Here is a 17,212-nt window from a genome sequence, read left to right on the forward strand (position 1 = left end):
AAATACAATATTTGTTATGTAATGACGAAAAATGTCACTTTATGTAACGATCGATTTTGTATGGTCGCATCGTTACCTTGTCTTTTTTCCCCACCTTGCCCTTTATTATTATTAAATAATCCTTTATCCTACCTTTTTATATAATAATTTTATTGCGTACCATAATTTTTCTTTGTAATACTGCAAGTTTATTATTGGTATTGCATGAAACAACACAAATAATATAATTTATCTAAATATTATATTCATAAAATGATAGATACGCTACTATAATAGGATACATTACCAAACAATACATAACAACCGTCCAAATAAGCTGTTACAAGCAATGACAATTTGTTTCTAAGGTTTATTTCTCCTTTAGCAACAACTTTGTCCGTAAGCGGGGCTGTCTTCCAAGTCTAAAAGTAAAAACTGAAGTCGCAAAGCAAGTTGGGTTTATTTCCTTCCCATCCCAAGCTGTGCAGAGAAGAACAACACCAGCACGATCTTCATCTCTATTCCCATTTACTGATTAGATATCAGCAAAATAGAAAAAATTCTAGTAGCTTCATTAGATTTCTTCTGTTCTCTTCTGGCGTCATATACTGTAGAGCCCTAATTCTAAGAATAGCAGAAATGTCGTGGTTGAAATCGGCGATGAGCAAAGCAGTGGAGGTTGGGAACAACAACCTTACCCGCACCGTAAAGAACTATGCCGACTCTGTCGTTCAACAAGCCGGTCAAGCTGTTGCCGAGCTCCACCACCGCATTGTAATTTCTCCACTTCCCTCTTCTCTTCTTGTATATTTATGTATTTATTTATTTATTACTACTTTTATATAAATAAACTTAGCTCACTATAAATCTGAGTATCTAGAAAAGAATTAAGACCCAAATGGAATCCAATAGAGTTTGCATGATTTTTGGTAGGTGGTGTCAATATTTGAAGAAAATGAACAAATGAATAAATTACTATAATAACAAGCGGTGTCATTTTTATATTTATACCCAATATTTTCATTTTGTATACTATCTATCTATACTTATTTAACAAAAATTTCAACAAAGCGGTGTCACGTGACACCGCATGCCACAAGGTGTATCCGCCTCTGCTACCAACGACAATTCCATCTCACTTCTAAGCACCAATGCACCATTGCTAATGTCATGGTGTTCCTGTTAAAGAAATGAAATTTGAGCCTAAGTCAACCACAAAAGCTAGCTCATAAGGTGTAAATGCTCAAGAGCATATAAGGAGTCTAAGTGCCCATCCTACAAACACGATGTGGGACTCAACACCCCCACACGTACAAGACCGGACATCTGGAGCGTGTACAATATAATATGGGGGCCCAATATCGAATTAAACAAGAAATGGGATGGGCCTGACTTTGGTACCATGGTAAAGAAATGGAATATGGTTATACCTCAACCCGAAAAGCTAGCTCATGAGGTAATGATTGACCAAGACCATATACGGAGTCCAAGTGCCCATCCCACAAACGATATGGGACTCAACACCACTTACCTCAGACAATACCTTCTTCTCGGTACTCTCTTATTTCTTTGCTATCTTGAACAGCTTCTTATGCAAAGCACTCAAACATTACCCAAATTCTCAGCTAAAACAATTGGCCGGACTAACCAGTTTCAACTCACCCAAGAACTTCAATTTAGATGACCCAAATTTGTGCTCCACAGATTTCTTGATTGAGGAACCTAAATTGTGCTAGGTATCGGGCAAGTGAGCATGCGTGATACTGTGATAGAGAATATTGAGTCACGTGAGGGACGGAGAGGATGATGGTTGTAAGTTTGAGGGGTTGAGGTAGAGGAAGAGGAAATCGAATTTAGGCTCCTTAGTCTTGAAATATGTGGAGCACAAATGTTGGTCATCTAAATTGAAGCAGAAGGGTGATTTGGAACTGGTTATTCCAGTGAATTATGTAGTGGAGGTCTTAGAAAAGATGGCTAAAAGGGGTACTGTTTGGGTGCTTTTTGCATAAGAAGCTATTCAAGAGAGTGAAGAAAGAGGAGGATAGCGAGAAGAAAGGTGTTGACTGAGGTGAGACGGAACACCATGGAATTAGCAATAGTGTTTAGAAGTGAGAAGGAATTATTGAGTATTAGCAATGAACGGAGAGCCAGATTGCTAAGCTCAAGTTGAAGCTTGAGGAAACAGAGAGGTGCATCCATGTTTTATGTAATTTGCTTATTGGTAAAACTCTGTTGAAATCCATTTTGGTTTTAATTCTTTCTTGAAAAACTTGAGTTGTTGAATGTTGCTCAAGAATAGTGCTACATTTATCTAAAATTAGGCTTGGTAATTTTTGACGAATTGGGTATTGTGGAATATTCTACTTCACAAAATGCGGGAACCAAATAACCAAGTCCTGATACTAGGGTGATGTACTGACGGGCCAACTCACCTGTGAGAAAAACTATAAAAGAAAGCTTGATTCTTGATCTGAAGTGGGTTTTCTGATAAAGTTAGAGATTTGTACGTCATGCAGGGGTAAAGATCCCTGAACTTCTATTCCTCGATATTGCATTTTGATTCGAGCTCTGTTTATAAGGACTATGGAGTTTTATGCATATCACACCTAGACGATGTCAACATTACAGAGTATAAATTAAATAGCTGGAAAGTAAAATGAAAAAATATCAACACTCGATGAGGGTGCCTAGTGGTAAAAAGTTTGAGTAATAACTCGAGTAAACTAAGGTTCAAATTGTGGGAGAGATGACACTAGGTTAACTCTTTCTATCTGTGTAAGTCTTGGTGAGTGTTTGTGCTTGTGGGAGGTAGCAGTTACTTGGTCGATTAGTTGAGTGTGTGAAGCTGGCCTGGCTCTGCCATTATTGAAAAGAAACAAAATGTAGCTAAAAGATCAACCCAACGATACGAATGAAACGAAAGATCTTCTTTGAAGTAGAACTACCAAAGTGGCACTGAAGCATACCAAAGAAAAAGGGAAATAAATGCATCTTGGGTATAACAGCAGCAACAGACTAAAATAATAACTACGAAGATAATGCAAGTGTAGTGATATATCAAAGAACAAAGTGGTTGAAAGTGATAGGAATCGGTGAAAAGGTGAAAGAATGGTGGACAAGCTACGGGGTATCAGGGACACCTTATTCCGTCTTATGAAGAAACTTAAATTGCTCAAGAGAGATATTATTAGGTGGAATAAGGAGGTTTTTGAGAGGGTAGAGGTTAAAATGGGGGAGCTTATGCATGCATTGGGGGAATTAGAAAGAGGGAAGGGGTGAGAGAGTTACATGAATCTGACAAAGCGAGATTGGGGGAGGTTAAGAGGGAAATAGTCGAGTTAGCAATAGCTTAGGTGACTAGTTGGCGGCAAAAATCGAGGGCGCTTTGGTTAAAGGAGGGGGATTCGAATACCAAGTTTTTCCACAAGGTGGCGGTTGCAAATCGAAGGAGAAACTTCATAGAGTCCTTAGTTATGGATGAGGTGAGGATTGAGGGAGATGAGGAGGTAAAATGGGCGATATTGGGGTTTTATGAGAACTTATACAAAGAGGAAGTTAGTTGGATGCCGACTTTGGGGGGAGTAGAGTTCAACCACATAGGGGAGAGAGACAGTGAGTAGCTAGAAAGGGCTTTCGAGGAGGAGGAGGTGCACAAGGCTGTGTCGAGTTGTGCTGGTGATAAGGCCCCCGGGCCTAATGGTTTCTCCTTGGCCTTCTTCTAGCTCTGTTGGGACACCAGCAAGGGGGAGTTGATGGAAGCCATTGAATACTTCCATGTGAATGGTGTTTTCGAGAGGAGTATCAATGCTTCTTTTATTACTATTGTGCCTAAGAAAGAAGGTGCATCTTGTATCAGAAACTACAGGCCTATTAGTCTCGTGGGAGTATCTACAAGATTATTTCCAAAGTGCTTTCCAACAGACTTAAGAAGGTTCTTGACGTGACTGTTTCGTCCTCCCAGAATGCGTTTGTGGAAGGTAGGCAGATCCTGGATGCTGCTTTGGTGGCAAATGAACTTGTAGACTCCAGAAGGAAAAATAGAGAACCCGACTTACTATGCAAGTTGGACCTTGAGAAGGCTTTCGACCATGTCAATTGGGAGTTCTTGGATTTCATTATGATGCGGATGGGGTATGGGGCATGATGGAGGGGATGAATCAAGTTCTGCATTTCCTCAGTCAAATTCTCTGTCTTGGTTAATGGCAGCCCGTGTGGTTTCTTTGGCAGCTCTAGGGGTCTCAGGCAAGGTGACCCCCTGTCCCCCATGCTATTCATTCTAGTGATGGATGCTCTGAGTAAAATGATGGATCGTGCGGCGGGCGGAGGCTTCTTGAGAGGATTCTCAGCTCCGATCGGGGTGCTCAGTGCCCGAAGAGTTTCTCATTTGCTCTTTGCGGATGACATCCTGGTTTTCTGTGATGCCGATATGGATCAGTTGACCTACCTGAAGCAGGTCTTGCAGTGGTTTCAGATAGTATTAGGACTCAAAATCAACCTCGGCAAGTGTGAGATTTTCTCGGCGGATGAGGTTGCTAATATTGATGCTTTGTGCCTTTGTCTTATGTTCTCGAATGTAAGGTGGGTTCCCTCCCCTCTACTTACCTGGGTCTCCCATTGGGCGCGTCGCATAAAGATACTACGGTTTGGAATCCAGTGATCGAAAGGGTTGAAAAAAGATTAGCAGACTAGTGTTGTAAATAGCGCTCGCCTCAGCGCTAATAGCGTGAGGCGATGCGATGCGAGCTGCCGGTGCCATTTTGCTCTGTTGCGTGGCGATTTCAGAAAGGCGAGCGCCTCTGCCTATGTAGCGAGAGGCGCTGCGATGCGCGAGGCGATGTGTAGCGGCGCTTTTTGAAAAAAAAAAGAAAAGAAAGAAAAGGCAGCGACCAAACATCGATTAAAAATTTAAAATACAAATTAGGGCTTGGGTTTTTCACTTCTTTCTCTTTCAACAACCATCACCATTTGTTTTTTCGATCAATAAACTAAATATTAGGGCTTGGGACAGCGACATCATAGCCCAGGTATGTTGTCCATTTCTTATTTCTTCTTCTAGTTTCTGCTGTCCATTTTTTTCTTCTTCGACCATTGCTGTCAATTTCTTTTTCTTTCTTCTTGCTTCTTTCTTCTTTCTTTCTTTCTTCCTTTTTCTTTATTTTTTGGCTCTGTTTTTCGAGCAAGCAGCAGAGAGTTCTTTGAGGTTTGAGCTAGCTTTCTTTCTATCTTTATTTCTTTCTTTCTTCCCTTCCTTTTTTTTCTTCTCTTTTTTTTTTTGCTCTGTTTTTTTAATCCTGGATACGGGCAGAGGTAGTCAGACAGAGAGCTACTTCATAGTTCAAATCAAACCTAAAATTTACTCTTTTTTTCGGTTAGTCTTATAGAGCAGAATTAATTACATATAGATGTTGCTTGTTTTAGTTTATGAAACTACTATGACTATCTATTGAGTTTTTAATTTTTGAATTGATATATTTATTAATATATTATTGCTATTGAGTTTTTAATTATATATATATATATATATATATATATATATATATATATATATATTTTATTTTTTGTATAAATTGTCGCTTCACATCCAAAAGGCAAGCGCTTCGCTGCTCGCCTCTCGCCTCAGTGAAGTAAGCCCTCGTTGCTATTTGTCGCCGCACGCTATCTAAAACACTGGCAGGCTGGCAAAAACGGTATTTGTCAAAAGGCGGTAAAAAAGTGCTTATTAAAAGCACTTTATCGAGTATGCCCACCTATTACTTGTCCCTGTTGCAAGCGCCGGTGAGCATCACAGAAAAACTGGAGCGGCTTCAAAGGAATTTTCTTTGGGATGCGGCGGATGGAACTAGAAAGTTTCATCTAGTAAATTGGCAGACAATCGCTTCCCCAAAGAAGTGGGGTGGACTTGGAGTAAAAGATCTTAGTGTATTCAACAGAGCTTTATTGGGGAAGTGGTTGTGGAGATTCGGGGTAGAAGAGCATGCCCTATGGAGGGAGGTCATAGTAGAAAAGTACGATTCCACGGGAGGGGGTTGGAGGACCAAGGCAATCACAACACCTTTCGGGTGTGGCATGTGGAGGAGCATCATGAAGAATTGGGAAGCATTTAGTGGCAACATCACTTACAAGATGGGAGATGGGAGGAGAATCAGCTTTTGGAACCATAGGTGGTGTGGAGAGGATACTCTGAGGGTCTCATTCACTCACGTCTTCAGAGTTTCAAACCAGAAGGAATTGATGGTCCAACAGATTCGTAAGGAGCATGGAAGGGGTAGTATGAGACTTCTCATTTAGAAGGAACATGCAAGATTGGGAGATTGCGGAGCTCCAAGATTTGTTGACACTATTATATGGGCAAGACAGGCCCCGACCATCTTGTGATTCTTGGAGATGGGGTTTTCGTGGCGATGGTTTGTTTACCGTAAAGTCCCTTTACCAGAGTATGTTGGTGAGAGAGGAGGCCACTTTTCCATACTCTTCGATCTGGATTTCTAAGGCGTCGACGAAGGTGTTCTTTTTTGCATAGCTGGCGGAGAGGGGAGTGATCTTGACTGCTGAAAATTTTCGAAAGAGAGGAATTACACTTGTTAGTTGGTGCTACATGTGTAAAAGCTCAGGGGAAGAAGTTGATCATCTTTTGTTGCATTGCCCTGTGTCCTTGGCTTTGTGGAGGGCAATCCTGAATCTTTTTGGTGTTCAATGGGTGATGCCAAGCACTGTAACGGAGATGTTACATAGCTGGGTAGAAGAAGAAAGCAAAAGGCGTGGAAGTTCGCCCCGTTAGCTCTCATATGGATAGTTTGGGGGGAGAAAAATAGGAGAGCTTTGAGGGGATTGAGTCTCCTTTTTCACATCTTAAGAATAGTCTTTTATTTTTTATCGCTTTTTGATGCACTCATATAGCCCCTACTTGTATAGAAGATTGGGCGTCTTTTGTAGAGAATCATGTTCTGATGTAAATTCTCTACTTTTTGGTATACTTCCAGTATACGGGAGTTCTCTCCCTCTTGATTAATATAATTTACCTTATCAAAAAAATCGAAGAACAAAGAACATCCTGATATAAGCAGGCAAGAGAGTATTATTGTATTGTAGTCCTCGAAAGAAAAGGAAACAAACTTGTTTTATTGTTTAGCATTATGATAGCTGAACTATAACAATAATTTAAAAGTAAGATTTGCTTAAGAAAGGTAAGAAATATAAGCAGCCGAGCTCAAATGGAGCTTAACATAGTTATGAACTTCTGAAATACTACAGGAACTGTAAAGTTTTATATTTGGGCTCTCTTGTGCTTGGACTCCATTTCTTATTTGTAACTAAAGAGTTAACTAGATGATTTAACGTTTATGCCAGGGGAATAGGAACTTCAAAAACTTCAAACAGACGGTAAAAAGATTGGAAGAAGCTTCTGTTTCTTGCAGGGGAATAGAAAGAGTTCGATTGATGAAAATGTGGTTAGCTGTACTTAAAGAAATTGAAAAGAGGATTGAGGTTTCTGCTGAAGATAAGGATAAGATCAACGAGCAGCAGTATCCTTCTGAAGAAGCAAAGGAGAATCCAAGAAAACAATCTCTGGTGAGTAAATTGACCTTCCATGCTCTTTCTCTTTGGCCTTTCCTGTTTTGTGATGAGTAAAAGACCTTTCCTGTTTTGTAATATTCTAGAATTATTCTGTTCTTCAGTTTGGGATTTTATGTGCATTAAGTGAAATAATTGCATGCTTTAGTAGTTTGCCGCAGATTCATTTGTGCTGTTTTATCTCATGGAATAATCTGTTGAGGAATTTGTTCATTGTGTCTAGTATTCTCCTTTTTGATAAGGTGTATCCAGGAGTCCCCTAAATGGCTCTTTTGCTGGTTCTGAAATAAATATCAAGGAGTGTCGGTTGAGTGTATAGATTCCACTCCCTTCAATCCTTTGCTGCTTTTGATCACTAAGAAGCAGCTGGATCTTGTTTTGATTGTGGAACTCCTGACACTATTTTTATTTGCTACGTACTAAAGCTGCTAGTCCACTATTATTAGCTCAATTTCTCTAGAGCGTGATTCATATACCATCTTCAGTCCAGTAATAGTTAATGCAGCAAGTACGCAGTCACGAGAAACCAACATGCCAGAAACCGATGAAGCTGAGCATGTTTGATAAAACTTCTTTTTCCACAAGCTTATTTTGGAAGCAAATCTGAATGGATATCAGATTGCCTTTGGTTGTTTTACAATTCATATCAAGTTTTGCTGATCCTGATCTGTGGATAATTTCTGCTTGTTCTTGAATAGTTTTAGAGAAAACTCCAAGCTTTATATATTATGCTAGTTGTCGTGAAAGCAATCACCTCAGTTAAATACTGACTGTTTTGATTCTTTATATATATATATATATATATATATATATATATATATGTTAACCCCTCCCCAGTGGAGCTCCCTACTTTGCTCTCTGGTGACTCGGACCCACAACCTCAGGATTGGAGGTGGAGGGTGGTTACCACTGAGCAATCCTCTCTTGTCGACTCTTTTGATTGTGGTCCCCTTGTCTCTCTTATTTAGTTGCAGGTCTTGTACTTGTGTTGCTTAGATGGAGAGTAAACTCAATCACATTGTTGCAGTATTCTTTTCTCCTATGGGTATATATTGTTGATTGGATTCTCATGATTCACCCTTCAGAAAGCTTATAACCTCAATATACTTGTTTCATACAGATAGCTTTATCCCTTATGTCCAATTTTGATAGGTTCTCTATTATGATTCTGAGATGGGTGGTGAACCAATGAACTTCCGTGACGTCTTTCTTTACAGTCAAGCTTTGGAGGGCATATCAATATCTATGGTATGTAAATAAATATCTTTAGGCCGTGCTTGGTTTTGCTAAAGAAGCTACATACATTTTTAGTTTCCTTTACCAATTCTGTTGCTAAGTTTTCATTTTCATTTACTTTGATCTTTTCAAATAAATGCTTCTTAAGAAACATCTTTCGTTAAAGCTCTTAGGTTGAAGAATGAAAGTTTAGATATAGACAACTACTCCATCCGCTTCAGTTTATGTGACGCAGTTTGACTCGATACAGAGTTTAAGTAAAAAAGAAAGACTTGTAAAACTTGTGGTCTCAGACATGCTTATAATATTTGTATGGCTATAAAACATGTGAAACTTGTGGTCTTAAATGTCTCGTAGTGTTTATGTGGCTATAAAAGCTTCTCATTAAAGGTAAAATGGGTAAAGTAGAAAGCTTACAGTTAAATTGTTTCCAAATATAGAAATGTGTCATTCTTTTTTAAACAGAGTAATGAGGAAAGTGTGCCACATAAATTGCGATGGAGGGAGTATTATTTTATTTGAACAAAGACATATATGGAGAATGGATGGTGTTTCAGTTTCATCCTTCCAGATAGTGTAATGTCCTTCTTCTTTTCTCTTATGTATGTAACTTGCCTGATATCTAGCTCTCAAGATTGTTGATTACGAAGGTTAACAGCAGGTTTACTCTTTCCTCTGATTCAGATTCTTGAAGCGCCAAATGAAGAAGAAGTCTCTTTCCTGCTTGAATTGTTTGGGTGAGTTTAGTCAGTATCACTGGCCATGAGTTTGTGCTTTAGTAACTTTGGTATTCATTATGTTCTGGCTTATGTTGTATCTGTTGGCTAGGCATTGATTGTCAAGATATAACTGTATTTGGTTACTTGCAGACTCTGTCTCACTGGAGGAAAAGAGGTTCACTATGCAATAGTCAGCAGTATCCAGGATCTGGCAAAAGCTTTCTCAAGCTACCAAGATGAAGTATTGGTAAAGTCAAAACAGTCCTTACTGTATTTTATCAGTAGACAACCATAATTGGAACTCTGTACTTTTGTACTCTCCGTCCAATAGTTTTCACTGCAGGATTATGTTTCACTGAGGCTGAAAAGTGTTGTGAAGTTCAGTTGTGAGACATCCTTTATGTAATAATTTCTAAAATTTTACATCTGGTTGGTTAACTAAACTAGACCACCAACTAAATCAGAGGCCATTTTATCTTAAAGTGTACTGACATCTGCATTTGGTCTGATAACTAATTGTATCTCCTTAAAAACATCTCAACTAGCTTTAGGTCCAGTTCACCAAATACTCAACCTGTGGAAAAGGAAAATTCTGTCTCCTTGAAATCATTGTGTATTAATTTCTGGATTATAGATGCCCCACAATACTTATAAGATCTATTTGCGGATGCCCTTGACCAGCCACGTTGTGAACCACTTTACTTGAAATGTTGTAGTTTGCCCAATGGCTTGGTGTCTGAAGTTCGTCTCTAAGGTTGCCTACATTCTCCTTGTCTTTGTTTGTTCTGAATGTTTTTATCTGTATTCCATCTAGACCCAATGAGATTCACATTTTCCGCCTGTTCCGTCTGTGGATCAAATTTGACCGGGGTGGGAACACTAGGAAAACCTTCAGACGTTGTCATAATTTGTTTTACCATCTGCTTGTGCTCAGGTGAAAATGTATTTATGTGCTGTCGAGTCTTGACGATCTCAAGGAATTAATGCAGTTCTATTCGCTCCACTCCTTTCCATTTTTCAGAAGCTAATTTTGCACTTGTTTTCCAATGCCCTCTTTCACCTAATCTATTTTTCTAACCTGTTTAACTTTTTAGGTAATATCCCCCTTTGTTATCACACAATACATAACAGAGGGGGATATTAGCTAAAAAGTTAAATAGGTTAGAAAAATAGATTCGGTAACACTACATACATAAGACCCAACATGGTCCAGCCCTTCCCTAGACCCTGCGCATAGCGAGAGCTTAGTGTACCAGGCTGCCCAATAAAAAAATATTACCTAAAGACTAAAACTTGTTGTCATGCTTTCCATCCGTGAAAACATAATTTTCTTTTGGCAGGTAAAGCGAGAGGAGCTGCTCCAGTTTGCAGAAAGTGCTATCACAGGTTTGAAAATTAATGCAGATCTTGGGAGGTAATTTCTTGCTAGGACACTTCACGTTCTTGAGATCTTTGTGTATTTTAAAGCCTGGCTGTCTGGAGCCAAATATTTTTGAGACGGAGCTGCCATGTATTATGAGCTTTGACTGATGCAATTTGGTATCTTTAGGCGATCTTATTTAGGTGAGAGGGGAAGTTTTGTGCTACTTGTTCTCTATGATAGAGAAAATGATAATGTGTTTAAAAACAAAACTTTAAGTTATTGCCTTTTTTCTTTTTGTCCTCTTCCTTTTTCCGTTAATGCAAATGAAATCATAATTGTAGCCTTTCTTCTTCCATTTTGTGTTTTTTGTGGAGTAACTATCAGTACTTATACCAAAATAAATGGCAGTATCAGTGTTCAATTTGTGAATTGTCCCAGAAGGAAGGAAAATTTTAATTTGTGGAGTATTGTAAATAAGGGTCATTGTCAAGTTCCTGAATCATGAGCAAGGAACCATACAATATTTTTCTGATTTTTCATAGGTTTGTGGTCTACTTAAGTCCGAAAAATACAGCACTTGTAAATTCACAGCTGAAGCTCAGTTTTAGAACCAGTTCTTGTTAAATCTTTTTATAAGCACAGAATACATTGTGAAAAATGTTTAAACTTGTCCGGAAGAGGTTATAAGTTGACGCATCATTCATCTTTCTTTCTTGCAGAATTGATGCTGAGGTCTCATTGTTGAAGAAAAAACTTGATGAAATAAAAGCAGCAAAGGACCCAAATGGTGAGGGTCATGAAATGATGTCTCAAGAGACTGTTGCTTCAATAGAGGTGACCTTATTGCTTATTTATCCAGGAAAAAAGGAGTGAACCTTATTGCTGTTCCGTTGTTTCCTTTTTGCTCCATCTGCATTTTATGTGGCATAATGAAACTGAGCATGCCATTAAGAAGTTTATTCGAATTGCACGTTCTTGTAATTGCATGCTTTATAAAGAAACTATCATTTTAAAATTATTTGACATGAATGGTTAATTGCGTTTACATTATTGAAACATGTGAATGTATTTCATAGATTTGGATTGGTTATTTTATTTTCATCTGTATTTGAAGAATGTAACTGGACTATATATGAAAATGACATGATTTTGAAGGAGAGCGAAGAATCAATATTCAGGTGTTATTGTCCATTTTTGTTCTGGTTCTTGCCAGTCTGTTAACTCCCTATTCTGGAATATTCAGGAAATAATTCCTCTTTCGGATTTCTAAATATGTTCTGTGACTGTCTCCTAAGATGATAGAATAGATGGTTTACATGCATGATATCTACTGTCTAACTCTATTTGAGTTCACTTTTCTAGTTTTCAGATTTAACTCCTTTTCAGGTATCAGATTTAACTCTATTTTAGCTCACTTTTCTGGTTTTCATGAAAAAAAATTCATGGTCCTGGTCTTACTCTTATTAAAAAGTTCTTATGGTTCTAGTTTTACTTGTTAAAAAAACTTTCTTGTTGTAATTGTAGACCTTTGTAAGGTCTCATAAATTTTGTATGAGGTTACTGCACGAGAGAGCTTTCCCGTTTGCATCAACAATGGTCATTTGCACTTAAAATGGTTGGTATGTTACTGTGCCTCACCTATCAACATCACCACAAATAGAATTCTCTCTGGGCCTTACTTTCAGGAGTTTTGGTTTTATCTTGCGGACATGATAAGAAACTGAAAGATTGTTAAAAAAAAGTCTCTTAGCACTTCATAAATTAGGCTAAAACTTTCTTTTTTGTTTTGTCGTTAGAAATAGAAAACTTGATTGAACGCGACAGTTTTCATTTTATTGATAGGCTCTGAAAGGAGCACTTGCACATATTCGGGTCTGCTCTAAATTAGAAGGGCTTCTACTGAAGAAAAAAGCTCTGAAATATGGGGACTCCCCTGAAGTCCATGTTCAGAAGGTACACCACTCCTTTTACCTATTACTTTAAAATGTTGTTTTCTGAAAACAGGAACTTTGGTTCCCCGTTTGGGAAATTGCATTTTGCTCATCTTTTCATTTGATGTATTGTTTGTTAAGGCTGCATCAGGTGGGCAACAAACACTGAATAATATGTATGTCCATATTGTTACTGTCTAGATTCCATTAAAATCATTACTCCTGACCTACTTTGTGAAGTTCTCTACCATTGGTGTGTATGCCATATTTTAAATTTGTTCTCACTTCTCTCATGATAAGTTTCAGTGTCATAGAAATCTTAATCATTTCCCAGTCCTAACCATTCTTTGTTTTCAGTGGGGCATATGTTCTGCTTACACATCTACATTTTGTCAACTAGCTGCTTTTATTTCTATCCTTTCTACTCCTCTGTTAGAATGAAGGGGATTGGAGTTTGAAGGTCGTAGCATTTAATTTGCTGTCTCAATTCAGACATGATCTCCTAATTATTGAACAGTAATTTTAAACTATGGTAACTACATAAAAAGTATTATAGGTCATGAATTTTTATAAATTAAATTTTTTATCAAATGTATATAAAGTTTTCGTCAAATGAAAAATATTTGACTCTCCAAAAAATAACAGTGTAATATAAAAGGAAACATAGGGAATATCTGTTAGGAAATATTTTGTTAGTGGTAGCTATCAAGCATCTCTTTTCAGTGTCAACTTATATTTGTAGGTTGTTTGCCACCTTTTGTATTATATTCCAATTTTGACAGACAAATTTGGTCAGCATGTCCTAGTTCCTTTAAAGTTCTAGAAATGCTTCATCCAATTTGTTTTGGTATAGAAATTTGTTTATGGAAAGAACAGGTGGATCGTTATACATTAACGAGTAATGAGGCCCAGTATTTTCGGCAAAGTTCATCCTTTCTTCTACATCAATTGTTCGTTGCATCTTTCATAAGATTATGCTACATGACTGTTTGCAGGTTGATAAGTTGAAAGTCTTATCTGAATCTCTTGCTAGCTCCACCTGCAAAGCTGAAAAGAAGATCTCCGACCACAGGTTGGAAGTGCATATTTCAGTTGCTATGTCCTCGTGTTTTGTTAATCCCCTTGTAAAGTGGCAAACCTTATCCCCAAAAAGAAAAAAAAAACATTTGTAAAGTCGCAAATTGTTCGCTTCATCACTAAATAAGCACCATTATGCAATCTCCATTTTTATTTGTGTTGCCATTTGGTGAGAAAGAGCTGCCTCTATAAACTGTATTCGTTTTGCCTCTAACTTAGCTTAATCTCATTTCTCACATAGAGTTGTTTCCACAAACCATATATATGCTAAATATCTGTTTTGCATGTGTTTTAAGTTTTATACACCAAGAGCTTACTTGGTTTGCAAACAAGAATTTTTTTGGGGGTGAGGGTGGGGGATAATGTATCATAATGTTTTTTGATAACCATGGTGTTCGGGGTAGCTTGTGTGCACCTCGATTAATTCGACGAGATGCTTGGTACCTCCCATAGCACAAGTATTGGTAAATCTATCTACCAAGGCTTGAATAGATGAGAATAAATTTTTTGCCTCCGTGGGAATTTAAACTTGAGACCTCATGGTTCTCCTCCCATTTTATTGACCACTAGGCCACACCCTTGGGTGCGGGATAATGCATCATATTTGCGAGGGGTTGTAGATGATAATTTCTGTCCCATGTTTGGTCATGTGATTAAAGATTATTAAAATGGGATCTGATATTTGAATGATGGCATCACTTAATAATGAATTGTGTGATTTTTGCTGCTACTTGATTCTTAATGTGTATCTACATAGCTAGCTGATTTATTATCATTATTTGTTGTTGACAGAATTCAGAAAGAGGAGGCACTAAAATTCCGTGTGACCAAGACTAGCGAAGTTGGTGAAATAGAGAAGGTAACATGCTTGCACGATGTTACATTATAGGCGAAGTGCTTTTGCACCAATCGTGGTTGAAGAGTAAATAAATATAGATTTCTGGGATTGCTTGGCCTAAAGAGGGTTTGGGGTTCATTTGCTTGGTTTTCAGGACTTAGCGACTGAGGTTTCTGCACTGGAGAAACTAAGAGATGAGATTGAAGCTCAGTTGAAACAGGTACTCTGTTGTTGATGGAAGGCATTCCCTTGGTGACTTCTTTAAATGCAAAATATAGTAAAGAAGTTTCTCTGGTTTAAGGAACATGGGATAGAGAATTTGAAACATCTTTTTTGATTCTTTTGACTTAATGATGTCAAAGATGTAGCGGAGTAATTGTAATGATCTTTTGTACTCTTTTGCAGAACCTTCTTGCTATTAGCTTGAATAATATTACCTTTACGTTATCCCAAAAAAAACAATTCGAATTATCTCTGTGCTGTGGTAACCTTCTATATAATGTTTGAGGTTAAGATGATGCATCCCTTTACCATTTTTATAATTTTATTGACTTAGATGATTAGTGACTGCACCATCTCCATGTTGATGCAAAATTTAAAATAATTTATTGTTCTCTATCTGTCAAGTTGAGATTTCTTTGAGAAGGGGTTCAAGATTAGTTTTGAATGATCAAATTGTTCGAGTTTGCATTTTGATTGGATTTTGCACCCCCCCCCCCACCCCCCCGAAAAAAAAAAGTAAAATTGTGCTAGTTGTCAAGTTATTGGTTCTGGCTAATGGGTTTCTTCTTTCAGGTTAATATCTCATTGGCTGCGGCTAATGCACGCCTTCAAAATGTACGAGAAGAGAGGGACCAGTTCTATGAAGCTAATGATCAGATTGTTGCTCATTTAAAAACTAGGGTTCGTCTTTTATTTAAATGTCTGTTCTTGCGTACTAATTCCCTATGCATTGATTCTAGTTCCAGCTCCTGCTATGCCTGTTATGTGTCTCCTATCCTTACTTCTTGCACTGGCCATCACCTATCTCTTCATGCTCATAGGAAGACGAGCTGACAAAATCCATTGGCTCATGTAAAGTTGAAGCAAATATCCTTAGTACATGGATTAACTTTTTGGAAGATACTTGGACCCTTCAGTCTTCATTTACAGAGAGTAAAGACAAGGAGGTCAGGTATGTTACTTGATTTACTGCATAATCATTCTTCCAGATTTTAGCCGGAAGGACGTTGAAGTATATCTCTGTTTTAGTTTGTTCAGTGTTATGCTGAATGGATTCTTGGTATTGCTTACTTTTGTAGTGTTGAACTCGAAAAGCATGAGGATTATTTTGTAAACTTGGTGATGCAACTCCTCTCTGTTTATGAGGTACTTGATTGGTAAATGATCATAGTTTCTTTTTACTGTGCTTAGCACAGCACATCTTTCTAAACCATATCTTTGGCTTGCACAGAAAGAGTTGAGGCCTTCTATTGATCGCATTTCTAAATTTGTTGAGAACTTGAAGACTTTAGGTGAAGGGTAAGGCCCTTTTTTTTCATGTGTTTGTTAGCATATAATGCAGTGCAGAGTCTCATGGTTGTTTTGCTTTTGTCTGACAGCTCAGCTGTGGGATCTGGTGTCTCAAAATCGTTGAGCCCCAGGAAAAGTCTGGAGGAGGAATACTTGGACTATGAAGCCAAGGTAGAAAAACAGAACTATATATTATACATGTTGTTGCCTGCTATCCAGAGAGTTATGCTAGAGACGTCAAAGGTTTTTTTATAAACCAACTAAACCAATCAGACTGAACCGGTTCAGTCTGATAAGTTATTTTCTTTTAAAAGTAGGTCTAGTTTCAAGTGTATGACCGTAACGAACAATTAGGAGTGATTTATGATTTTATACAAAAACTAAAAAAGTATCAAAAGCCTAATAAAAATATTATATGTATCAAAAATATTATCAGACAAAATATTAGTATCTAAGTTGAGAAGTATTATGTTTTTGATAGTTAACCAAGGAGTGTGCTTCTATTTTATGAGGTTCTCTCGTTATCAAATGAAGGAACCAGAGAGGGTAGGACATTTAAAATATTGAGTATGTTATAAGTAAGATAATAATGATTTAATCCTGTATAACTTTATGATACTGTTTCAATTTATTAGTTTTACTTAATTACTAAAATTACAGATTTTTCAATTCGTCATCATAATTGTTTTTTCTAATTTTACGAGTGTTGCTCCCAAACGCACACGCAAGTATACGTGGTCGACAAATAATATAGGATTGTAAGTCCAGATATCGTACCCACAGGGACTTGTGATTAACTATCAACTAAATTAAACCAAACAATTAATCTATTCAAGCGAATCCTAAAGTATGAATATTTTACTAAAATTTAATCTAGAGTAACAAACAAGGAGATCAAAGAAAATAGCGACAAGCTTAACGACGAATTCAATGTGGGTGAATATTCTAGAGCTATGGGTTAGCTAACAATCCCGTTGAATTTTTC

At 37.6% G+C, this 17,212-nt stretch overlaps 1 protein-coding gene across 2 annotated transcripts in view; it reads left to right on the plus strand.

Annotated features, from left to right (window-relative positions):
- The first annotated feature begins 327 nt into the window (after positions 1–327).
- LOC104226362 (intracellular protein transport protein USO1-like) overlaps positions 328–17,212 on the plus strand; it is a 36,230-nt gene continuing 19,345 nt past the window's right edge. For both annotated transcript variants that reach the window (XM_070152826.1, XM_070152827.1), the window contains exons 1-16: positions 328–753; positions 7,327–7,548; positions 8,704–8,799; positions 9,472–9,524; positions 9,657–9,753; positions 10,847–10,920; positions 11,589–11,703; positions 12,712–12,822; positions 13,796–13,872; positions 14,670–14,736; positions 14,870–14,935; positions 15,511–15,618; positions 15,759–15,889; positions 16,017–16,083; positions 16,169–16,236; positions 16,317–16,398. In XM_070152826.1, the coding sequence (XP_070008927.1) occupies positions 619–753; positions 7,327–7,548; positions 8,704–8,799; positions 9,472–9,524; positions 9,657–9,753; positions 10,847–10,920; positions 11,589–11,703; positions 12,712–12,822; positions 13,796–13,872; positions 14,670–14,736; positions 14,870–14,935; positions 15,511–15,618; positions 15,759–15,889; positions 16,017–16,083; positions 16,169–16,236; positions 16,317–16,398 (1,569 nt within the window). In that variant the 5' untranslated portion in view covers positions 328–618. The remainder of the gene's footprint in view (positions 754–7,326; positions 7,549–8,703; positions 8,800–9,471; positions 9,525–9,656; positions 9,754–10,846; positions 10,921–11,588; positions 11,704–12,711; positions 12,823–13,795; positions 13,873–14,669; positions 14,737–14,869; positions 14,936–15,510; positions 15,619–15,758; positions 15,890–16,016; positions 16,084–16,168; positions 16,237–16,316; positions 16,399–17,212) is intronic.

Source organism: Nicotiana sylvestris, chromosome 8 (genome assembly GCF_000393655.2).
Source record: "Nicotiana sylvestris chromosome 8, ASM39365v2, whole genome shotgun sequence".
NCBI lineage: Eukaryota > Viridiplantae > Streptophyta > Magnoliopsida > Solanales > Solanaceae > Nicotiana > Nicotiana sylvestris.